The sequence below is a fragment of the Schistocerca americana genome, chromosome X, assembly GCF_021461395.2.
Source record: "Schistocerca americana isolate TAMUIC-IGC-003095 chromosome X, iqSchAmer2.1, whole genome shotgun sequence".
Classification (NCBI taxonomy): Eukaryota; Metazoa; Arthropoda; class Insecta; order Orthoptera; family Acrididae; genus Schistocerca; species Schistocerca americana.
In genome coordinates, this window is record NC_060130.1 from 572,599,168 (window position 1) to 572,611,188 (window position 12,021).

Sequence of the window (12,021 nt, forward strand, 5' to 3'; positions counted from 1 at the left end):
GATCACATAGTGTACAATTTGTTTCAGAAATATTCAACTGATTTCACAAGGTTATATCTTCTACATGAACGAAGATAGAAACCTGAGGGTGGATTTTAATTTCGGCATAGGATTTAAAATTTCTATTTTCAAAAGAACTATCCCACATCACACGCATATCTCTTTTACTCCGCCATTTCACTTTAACTCTAAGTTTTTATGTTAACTTTTTACTGTTATAACTATTACTGGCTGTGTGGTCAAAGTTGCCTAAAGCCAAAATTTATATAAATAAAAATGTGAATGCTTGCTGGTTCAAAATCTTAAATTGCCGGAAGTTCTTCACTGACTGCTTTGAAATTTTCAAACAAAGATGCATTCGAATACGGGTGTATTTTTAGATACCTACCGGATAGCCATCTATTGAATATATATGGAGGAAAGTTGATAGCATAAATCTCGAGTAGTTCTTGACTGATTTGCTTATTAGTCTTGGACTAACGTAGGCTATATATATTTTAGAATATATAAATATGTATATGTAGAATATACATGAAGTGAAAACGTAGTTGGCAAAAAATTTCGAAAAGATTTTGATCGATTTACTTCTAATTTTCACACGATACTCCAATAAGTGCAATAAACGTTTGGACTGACGTAGGATATAAACGTCGAAAAGTTCTTGGCTAATTTACCACAGATTTTTATGCGATACTCTAATGGATAGATACATGGTATGTATTTTTAACTTGCAGTATATAATATACGAATTTTGAGCAGAATTGGGGGAGGAAATGCAAATAGGGAGGGGAAGGAGATGATCGAGTGGGGGAGGCAGAGGAAGAGAGGGAGAGAAAGAGAGAGGGGAAGAAGGAGATTAGGACATGTATCGAATTCTCATACATATTTAACAATTGCAAAGCACTTCCGGGTCCGATAGTAAATAAATAAAAAAATAACATGCACACACATAAACAATGACGTACTCTCTACAATTACGTTTAAGAGCGAAGTTTTCACTTACCTTTAACATATATCAACGTTCCTCCACCTGATGCAGGACAAACAGCCAGATGATTCCAGACGAAAGTTTGGAAGGTAGGAGACGAGGTAGTGGCAGAAGTAAGGCTGTGAGTCGTGCTTGGGTAGCTCAGTTGGTAGAGCACTTGCCTGCGAAAGGCAAAGGTCCCGAGTTCGAGTCTCGGTCCGGCACACAGTTTTAATCTGCCAGGAGGTTTCAGCCAGATGATAGTCAAACGCGTCTCATAGTTTTGCGAGTATCTCTGAAAATACTGTATTCGCTGCTACCGCTATTAAGTGCCACAGTTCACCCAATACTGTTAGAAAGAGTAGGAGGGGGGCACAGTGTTTCACAAACCTCCACAAAATATATATCACTTGCCGTGAAATGAGGTAACATTCGAAGCCAATATTGCAATGTGAGATCCTTACATCCCTTATGACCGCTCCATCACTAAGACAACTCATTGTTTGAAATCCCATTAGATGCAAGTGACATCTTGTGGCGCTCCAGTCCTTGAACGAACACGGGGGACGCCCTGTGTATTTCCCCTTACATAAACAAATAGTGTTACGAACTACTGGGGCCATTGTCGAATGCTTTGGGCTGTAGGAGATGCAGTGCGGAGCTCTCGTCCAGCCATCCAGATTTAGGCTTCACGTGATTTTCTTAAATCGCTCCAGGCAAATGCGGGGATGGTTCTTTTGAAACGGGCACGACTGATTTCTTTCCCCTACTTTCGTAATTCGAGCTTATGCACCGTCTCTAATTACGCCGTCGTCGACGGTAAGTTAAGCCATTTTTCCCTCCTTACTTTCTTCAACACTAGTAACCGAAATGTGCCTGTTGTAACGGAGAAATCAGAATGCCTTTTGTTTCTCTATTATAGCCTTTTCGACTCGACACACATTGCGCAATGAGCGAGCGCCCACATGAACCGAGGCCAATGCAAGCTTTTAGTTTCGATGCTTAAATTAAAATATACCTGAAACACCTATCTCCGTTTATGGAGAAGATACAATCTTGTGATATCGGACGTACCTCTTTGAAACACCTTTTCCGTGAAAAGGTTGTACACCTTTTCCGTGAAAAGGTGTAGAAACCATTGGCAGTTGCTACCTTTCATAAAAAAGCGGTCAGCTCTTCCGGCAGACAAACCAACTAATCATCCCAATCTTTCTCGAGCGTTCACTTCATAGGAAACTGTAGAGAGAAATGGGACACCACCTACAACACTGGAGGGCTATCTAGTGATCAGACGCCTTTTGTCACCATTTATTCTCATTTCGCTGATAATGATAAATTCCTAGCACTTGAATTGATCAGGTTACTCTCACGTCGAGCGGCACTAGAACTTCGAGGGAGGCAAAGGGTTTATCGATCTGTGGATGGCTCCGTTTGCAAGTGAACCCCGTTCGTTTTTATGACACGATGGAGCACCGAGTGCGCTAACTTCTTGATCTTTAGAAATAAGAAATGAGCCAGAGGAAGCTGGACAAAGTAAAGAGACCTGCCAATACCAACAGCCGGCTTGCTTCCTTGAGGGCCGTTTCCAACATTTATTTCTATACGGTCGTTGCATAGCTTCTGATCCGCCTCAAATGCACAATGTTCGAGTCGTACGTCGAATACATTTAACAGAATAAACTGACCTTTAGTTTCTTCCATTTGTGCACCTGGAAAAAGACAAAGTATTTTAAAACAGTGTGTGTTTCGGATTTTTTACTACTCAGACGTGGCCTGAATTAGTTGATATTTACTTTTTTATGGGCAATACATATTGAGCCTGGTGGCGAATGATAACAAAACGAAATATATCACTGTATCACAACATCAAGTTCACCTTCCTTCCTTTCTTGTTGACGGGCATACCTGTGTGCGGACGACTGGCACGAGTGTTTGCGTGCCTTGTTGCGATGATGTCAGGTTCTTCGCTCAACTACTCACCGTGCTTTTGTTCACTGCAAGGTCTCCGTAGACATTTTTCAGGTGCCCATGAATATCCGCGATGCTCCGGTTTTCCGCGAAAAGAATCTTAATGACAGCTCTCTGCATGGAACGCACCTTCGTTACAGAAGACATTTTCAAGGCTACGTAAAGCGCCGCCAACTATCGGAACTTCACGAAGCTATAGGGGGTGAAACGGGAGCATTCTATGACTTCTCACAACAAAATCCTCATTTTTTCAGCTTAAAATGGACGAAAAAAAATGTACTGCCTTACTTATTGAACGCCCCTGGTATTCAAGTCACCACTAATATCACAGGAGAATAAGAGCCAGCTGCACATGACACGAGTACGGCCGGTACTTTTATCTTGTTGTGGAACCTGAGCGACATGAGCAACAACTGAAGAAGCAATGTGCACCTTCGAGAGAAAGGTACTTCGAAAAATCTATAACGTATCTGCAATACCATGGAAGGTAAATTGGAACGAAGAACGAAGGAAGATCTGTACGAGTGGTTTGGAATGTCGTAAATGGGGAAGAGCAAAAGAGGCTGAAGTGGTATGGTCGTATCCTTGGAGTAGATGGATCCCTCCCAAACCGAGTCCTCCATTATGAACCTGCTGGAATACGCCCAAGGGGACGTCAAAGGACGCCATGGAAGTATCGTATCAACAAACCTTAAACAAGTGGAGCCGACAACGGTGGAAGATGAAGCTGGACACCGGCAACGGCGAGATACAATCTGCAGTAGATATCTGCTTTGTTGTGACCGACTGACTTCCTGTTTTACTGTGCTTTTTGTTATGTATTATTTTCTAATGTTTTTGTGTGCCTTTTGCTTTTGTAGTGTGGTTATTTCGTTTGTTTCTCTGCTGTAGTTCTTAAAGGCCCGTTAATGTAATAAATGATGATAATGGTGGAAAACAGCTATTCCTGACATCATTAACATCGCAAAGGGATGACGCCTTTGTTGAATTCAGAGTTATTTCAGAAAGCTTACTGCTCGACTGGACACGTATGGACGTCTCTCTACCAGCTAGAGCTTCAAATTACATAAAAAACAAGCGAAAACTGGAATTAGTGAGAGAAGAATACGAGTCTTATATGATAAGTAGTGTGCTGTCTCACTTACTTTTTATTTAATTATGTAGTCTAATAGAAAATCTACGTTTTATCGGTACTAATCACACGCGAATGACGCCGGCAGTTCCTGCATTGTTGCACTATGCCATCATATCCACAGATCTTTCGTTTCAATTGTAGCTCGCAAGCATTGCATCACCTCAGTCGTAGCTAGCTACCATAGGACATTGTTAAGGAACAGAGAATGACAGGTTCTTTGACCGCACTGCTCTCCAGCTACTTTTTTGTGCGTGAACCATTCAGGTTTGTTGTTTTGGCCGAAAATTTAGTTGTACTGAAGATTATTTTTAAGATGACGCGTTCAGACGCTGCACGGTGAGTTCTTTGAGGAATTCATTTTTTAATGTACTAAAAATTACAACACTTGGTATTTATCCCCAAGCTAGTGAGATTTACGGAATTTTTAAGGATGACGCACTAAGCGTATAAATCGTTTTATGGTAGGTTAGGACGTTCAATTCAGACACAGTTTTCACGATTACATACAATACAGGCTACTATGATTGAGAAACTGTCGGTGATGGATGATGCTGTGAACAGAGGCAACGTACACTTGACGGCAAATAGAACAAAGTGAGCGAAACTCTTACTAGTCGGTTATAATAAAAAATGGAGAGTTCCTACAGCGAGAAAGGTGAGAAACTGGTATTGAGGTACGACAACAGTCTTAGCAATAGAGTCAATCATGACATTATGTGGACGAATGTATGTACTTGGAAGCATATCAAGGAAAATTTTATAATTAGTTATACGTCGTTCTGATATTATTTTTCTCCTTTATTTTGCGTTTATGTGGGAACGTACTTTACGGACAGTTACCGTACGTGCGAAATGTTTAGAATATATAATTACAAGATAACAAAAATGAGAAACAAAAATAAACGGTATTACACAAATGTCTCTGAGAAGCGTTTGTCAAACAAAAAGAAGTACTACTTCAAGTTTCACTTTGCACAGTTTGGACTACGACAACGTTTCACCTACATAGGACGCCGAGTAAACACTCATCTTCTACCTCCTCCTCTCTTCTCCTCTCCGCGGATAACAACTGACCCATTGTTTCGTCCTCAAATCAAAGGACTGTATCACTTTGCAATAGTCTTTTGATTAGATTTCACTATTGGCCTCCAGTAGAAGATTTAACATCGTCCACAAATGCCCCCTTTCGCTTAATATTCTCTGTGCACAGAATATCAGGCGTCCTTCTCAAGCATCATAAGCGGATTAAGAAAAGAGGTTTATGTTTGGTTCGAAGTTTCGACAAAAATCAAAAACATTTCATTCCCTGCATTTTGTCTAGATACGCGCTGCATCGGTTAAGACACTGGAAGTCGGAAGCAGTGGAAATAGAATTCCCGTCTAGACATCTTGATATAGGTTTCACATAGTTTTCCTTAATTACTTCAGGTAAATGCCGGGCTGGTTCATTCATTAAGGCCAGAGAGAATTCATTCCCCATACTTGTCTAAAGAGAGCTTCTACTGCGCTATTAATGGTGGCTGTCGTATTAACACTAAAGTCTAACGTTCCTATTCCCTTTTCATTTAAACAACAGTTTATCCTATACTTTTTACAGTTAGGCGTGTATTTTGTAATAATGCGCTATGCATGGACAATGTTCCAGTAGTAAATAGTTTCGACATTATCCTATTTGAAATCACCTATCAGAGGTATCGCAGGAGGACAAACGCCAAGACAAAGAGCTTGATTACGATGTTTGGCGGGTTTCCACACTAATTTAGCAGACCGGTGATCAAAGCTATGAGTTCTGCCTCTCTACCGTTTTAAATACTTTCGTTAGCGCAACAGATAGTTATGGATAAGTTACACATTTCACAAAGGGCCTTTATATAACACATTTCTATCGTTGTAATTACTTCAGACTTAACACATAGTAAGCTACTAAAGAGAAGAGAAAAGTATCACTACGGAACTGCATTTACCGTTTCACCAGTTTGTACAAGTTTTTAGAAAAGCACTAAGTACAAAAACTTGTCTCAGACTGCAAGAACTGAACTAGGAAACGTTTATCGCCATTTGGTGTAGGCCGTAGTCTTTAATACTTTTAATGAATGGGGTTAAAATCAATAAAATTTTATCTCATGTGTCGAATATCTACAGAGATAAACAGATAAAAATGCAAAATTGCCTTAAGTTACTACAGGGAATTTACTGTAGAGAATAACAGCCAATCAAGGAGTTTCACGTAACCTTTCCTGAAATGGTGTGTCAGAGATCAGGATCAATCACGTAAGACGTCTTTAAGTAAAAGCATTTACGTCTGGAAATATAATGCGTCGAATAATTTCCGAAAGGAAACTCACGTAGATTGAATGCCGCGTCGACGGAAATCGAGTAAGTCCAATGGGATGGGGCGCCGAAGGAACCGCAGAAGGCTCTTGTGCCGTCTCTCCGCCAACCTTTCGATCTCTTTCCAGTACTGACCCAGATGTCTAAGGAATGATTCCGTCAGCTTTGTTTTAGCGACACATTTATTGTTGCCCTAATACCTCTGTTACCGTTTTAAGATTTATCATCAGTTAACAATAAATCAGCATCACTGAAGCGTACAGACTTCGATACAAATACCTCTGTAAGGTGTACCTGTTTCTTCGTCATGAAGGAAAATCTGTTAGTGTTGATATTTTCATGCTAAAACGATTGTTGAAAATTATTCTATAAGATTATTCATCAAAATTACTCAGTATTGTGACAGCTGAATATGCTGCCATTGGCTATCAGAGACAAAGGCTACGTGTCTTTAACAGCAATGACATCGTGAAATTTTCATTGTTACAAGACATTGAATAGTACAGTATTTGCTTTAAATAGGGAAGGAAACGACACTATCTCAGAACGGGAGGCCTTCTAGGTAACACGATAACTGTGGCATGGAGTAGCGAGACAAAAAAAAAGCATGCATTCCTGCAGAGGTATTAGTTTGTCTCTATACCTCACCGTTCTTTTCAAGAAAATCCATATAGTAGGGCTGGCGCTAAATGCTGGTTTGAAATGAACTACAATGTTTTGTGAAATATTGTAGTGAGTCATAAGAGACGGTCGCAAATTATTTTCGTGCGTATGTCGGCATCAACTCATAACTTTCTAGATAATTTATTGTGTGTGTGTGTGTGTGTGTGTGTGTGTGTGTGTGTGTCAATTCCTAAGGGACCAAACTGCTCAGGTCGTCGGTCCCTAGACTTACACACTACTTAAACTAACGAATGCGGCCACTCCGCGCGGCAGATATCCACTTAATAATAGGGCCAAGTACTTAAACACGTATTACACGCAATATATGCAGAAAATATTCACTTCATGCTGTAAGATTCCATGGACGTGCTCTTTCATTCTTCAACTCACAAAGCGACGTAAGGTTATGAAAACTTTATTTACCTCAGTCTCCTTCATTTCCTCTTTGTGTTCTCTTTACATCAGTCACCATTCTGTACCTGTTAATCGGCATTTCATTTGTTTCGGTAGTATCAATATAGCAATTCAAGGTCAGCGCTATATTTAACACTTTAATGAAGGTTCCTCTTACGAATTAATTCCTGTTTTCTTTTAGTGATATAAAGTTACGCTTGTAATGTTGAGAGTGAAGAACGACTCTCTGCATTCCGCTGTATGACGTGTTTCACGTAATTTTACTTCACTATGAATCATACAAGGGTAAAATTTTATACTAACAAAGCGTTCTTTAGTCTTGTCGTGTTAGTAACATTTAAACATTTTTCCTCTAATGATCTGTTACTTGCATTTCCCTTGAAATGAGTGTGGAGGGCTATCAGCCGCCATGTTGCTGCTCTTCAGCCTTTGAATAAAAGAATTACAAGTCCTCGTAAATACTATGATAGCAATAAAGACAGTGATGTGAACGTGATGAGTTGTTGATGATATGTTTGATCTTGCAACTCTGCTGTCGACTCCTGGTATATTTTCCAGTTGAGGAATTTGGATGCGGTTTGGACTGAGAGAAATTGATACGAGAAAAACGTCGGATGAGTTATGGGAAGGGTTAAAAGACGGGATGTAGCTGGTAGGTTTGTAGTTGCGCTGGGATGGGGTAAGTTAGAGCTTTCATGTGGAATGCAAGATACAATCAAAGCTGTAGTTGCTAAAATGATGTGCTTTCAAGAATGATTTCATCGTTTGGAAGGGGAAGGCAGTTAAAATTACCCTGAAAAATGAGACACAGTGCGGAAGTATAGGAAGGTGGGACGTAATGACAGAAGTGCTGCAGCAGGCGGGCTTAAACACGGTCCACTCACATTAATGACCACCGCCTATGTTCGATGTCAACGTGCGATAACCACTCATATACGCATGTGGCAACACCAGCAGTGGAGGGTATATAAAGCATGTCGGAGGGGGGGGGGGGGGGGAGGGAGCGAGGGGACGCGGAAACAGTGCAGCCGTTGCCGTAATACGGAAACTGACCGATTTGTCTAACGTCCAAAAGAGCATAATCATTGGCTTTCGGGTCAAGGGTGGAAGCATTTCCGATTTGGCTAAGTTTGAAAACTGGTTGCGTGCCGCCGCGGTTGCAATATACCGTGCATGGCAAAACTGCGGCGTGGCATCTGTGGTGCACCAAGGGCCAAAGCTGACAGGGACGAACGGTGGCTGCCGAGACGTATATAGGTGAATAGACTTGCACATGTTGAGCGATGACCGCCCAATAAACCAAGGGGCTATCAACAGTGGCTCCACAACAATCGTTCACTGGACGTTGCTGCGTATGGGCCTCAGCAACAGGTTCCTGGTTCATGCACCCATAATGATTGCTGATCATCGGCGGCAAAGGCTGGAATTTCCACGCCAATACTGTGACTAGACATCCACTGAGTGGTGACAGGCTGCCTTTCCAGATGAATCACGTTTTATGCTCCATCGGCGTAAAACGTCTGAAAGAAAACACATGGCAACAATCGTCGGAAGGGTCTAGGCCGGAGGAGGGTGCGTTGTGGTCTGAGGAATCTCTTCGTGGGATTCCGTGGGTGATGTCATTCTGGAACCGACACTGGATCAACGCAAGTATGCATCTATTCTTGACGATCATGTCCACCCGTACGCGCAGTTTGTTTATGATCGGCACGATGGTATCTACCAGCAGGACAATGCAAGTGTCACATAGCTCGTAGTTTACGTGCGTGTTTCGAAGAGAACCAGGATGAGTTTAGTGTACGCGCTTGGCCATCAACGCCCGCGGATTTAAGCCCAATCGTATAATCTATGTGACCACCTCGATGAATTGTTCGCGCCATAGGTGCACAGCAGAGAAACCTAACGCAGCTAGCTACGGCACTGGAGACGGCATGACTCCACATCTCCGTCGGTAGCATTCAGATCCTCACTACCCCTCTTCCTGCTGTCCCACAGAGGTCTGCGCTGCAAAACGTGGTTATTCAGGCGTTTGTCAGGTGGTCACATTAATTTGACCAGAACGGGGGGATGCTGAATTTCTACACTGAAGTGCCAAAGAAAGTGGTATAGGCATGCACATTCAAATACAGAGATATGTAAACAGGCAATATACGGCGCTGCGTTCGGCGATGCCTACGTAAGACAACAAGTGTCTAGTACAGTCGTTGGATCGGTTACTGCTGCTACAAAGGAAGGTTATCAAGATTTAACTGAGTTTGAGCGTGGTGTTATAGTCGGGGCACGAGCGATGGGACACAGCCCCTCCAAGATAGCGATGAAGTGGGGACTTTCCCGTACGAGCATTTCACGAGAGTACCGTGAATATCTGGATTCCTGTAAAACATCAAATCTCCGACATCGATGCGGCCGCAAAAAGATCCTGCAAGAACGGAACCAACGACGACTGAAGAGAATCGTTCAAAGTGACAGAAGTGCAACGCTTCCGCAGATTGCTGCAGATTTCAATGCTGAACCATCTACAAGTGTCAGCGTGCGAACCTTCCAACGAAACGTAATCGATATGGGCTTTCGGAGCCGAAGGCCCACTCGTATACCCTTGATGACTGCACGACCCAAAGATTTACGCCTCGCCTGGGCCCGTCAGTGCCGACATTGGTCTGTAGATGACTGGAAGCATGTTGCCTGGTCGGATGAGTCTCGTATCAAATTGTATCGAGCTGGTGTACGTGTATGGAGACAACCTCATGAATCCATGGACCCTGTATGCCATCGGGTGACTGTTCAAGCTGGTGGAGACTCTGCAATGATGTGGGGCGTGCACAGTTGGAGTGATATGTGACCCCTTATACGTCTAGATACAACTCTGACAGGTGACACGTACGTAAGCATCCTGTCTGATCACTTGCATATGACTAACAATACTGATGGATGGTTCACTGCGTCTGTTGAAGGGGCGTAGGGAAATGTGAAGGACTGTAAAGATTTATCGATAAGTGGAGCTGGTAAAGGAAAGAGATAGGCTGTGTTATCCTTGTAAAGAGAGTGGAACGGTTATTGGAGCCTTGATGAAGAAAACGGTTTGGGGACAACGACTGTGTCAGCATAGAGATCTGGAGAACAGGAAGGGTTTTAAAATTGACTTGTGACAATATATGGAGTTTGCACATGTGTAGGGAAGATGACCACATGTTGGTATAGGTGTAGGAGGAGTCCTGAATTGGAGATAATTAGGAAGAAAAGAGGATTTTGGTCTTTGGGTTTACAGGATGTATTGGATTTGCGGTGATCTTCATAGAGTTTGTGGAAAGGTGTTTTTCTATCACCTGATGGAGGATGTGTGAAGGACAGGGTGAGATACCGTTATACACGTAAGATAAGTTCACTTCGACTTTTAACACCTATTAGAGACTAAATACACATACACGAATAAAAAATGAATATTTGTGTTAATTGTTAATATTTTCTTTTATAGGAGCAAGTACGAGCTCTGCACATTCTGTAGCAGAAACCGAACTCAAGAACGTACTCATTTATCTGTTTCAGAAGGAGCGTATGGCCTAGGACCTTGGTATCTCCAAGATGTCGGGCCTACGCATATTGTTGCTGATTGTCGTGATACTGGTCGAAGGATCTGTGGCCAGGAACCGACTCAATAGCCGATTCGGCAAGAGAGAGGAATTTATATGGAAAGCAGGTTAGTGCAACCATTTATTAATATATTCATTATTGTTTCGGTGTGTATAAACAAAGCCTCTACTAGTAACCCTGAAGAAAATGCTTATAGAGTCTCTTCCAATGTTACGCAGTTTTCTTGTTGAAAAATTTCTGTATTGAATACAAGATTCAATCTAGTATTTATCAAGTTTCCCTATAAGAGAATGGTTTATTTATTTACTGATCTCTTTCTTTGTCGTAAGTTCGAATAATTCGATGGTATGAGATCGGAATTACAATGGGTACAAGAAATTTTCATTACTGGTACAGTGATCCTAGAAGTGATACACATTTAGAAAAAATGGTTAGGCGCACAGTGATTCGGAAGCAGTATCAGTACCATATAGCCACGAAACAGAGTAAGAAAAGATCAAAGAAAGTCAATATTTTTTAAAACCGAATGTGTTCCAAAATTCATTAGCAAACTTGCGTCAACGGTGAAGCTAGCCAGATATTACAACTTGTCTTGAAAACGTATGTAGTGTACCTTGGCCGTCCTATCAGTTATATATGAAATTCCCTAAAAAGTTATTAGAGGCACAGCGTAGTTCATTTCGCCATAAGTACAGAATTTTACCTAGAGTCATTTTTTCTATTAATATTCCGCCGTCAGTTCTTCAAACATCTTTCCTTATTCATGCCTTTACGACTGTTGAGTGGCGAAAACGCAACCAGTGTTTTCTCAATGAAAAAGTCCCTTAAAACAAGAATTATAGTTTCATCCTAAGTTTTACTGCAATGAGTTTCGACACCAGTGTCTTCGAAAAACATCCTAGTGGACTACTTTCATCCAGTAGTTAACTTGGTGCGTGACTAAAACTTTACATTG

General features: G+C 41.6%; 1 protein-coding gene across 1 annotated transcript in view; it reads left to right on the top strand.

Moving 5' to 3' along the window:
* LOC124555261 (thrombospondin type-1 domain-containing protein 7A-like) overlaps positions 1-12,021 on the top strand; it is a 1,197,505-nt gene that overhangs the window by 203,852 nt on the left and 981,632 nt on the right. The window contains exon 2 of the mRNA XM_047129129.1: positions 11,022-11,172. Coding sequence (XP_046985085.1) covers positions 11,058-11,172 — 115 coding nt within the window. The 5' untranslated portion in view covers positions 11,022-11,057. The remainder of the gene's footprint in view (positions 1-11,021; positions 11,173-12,021) is intronic.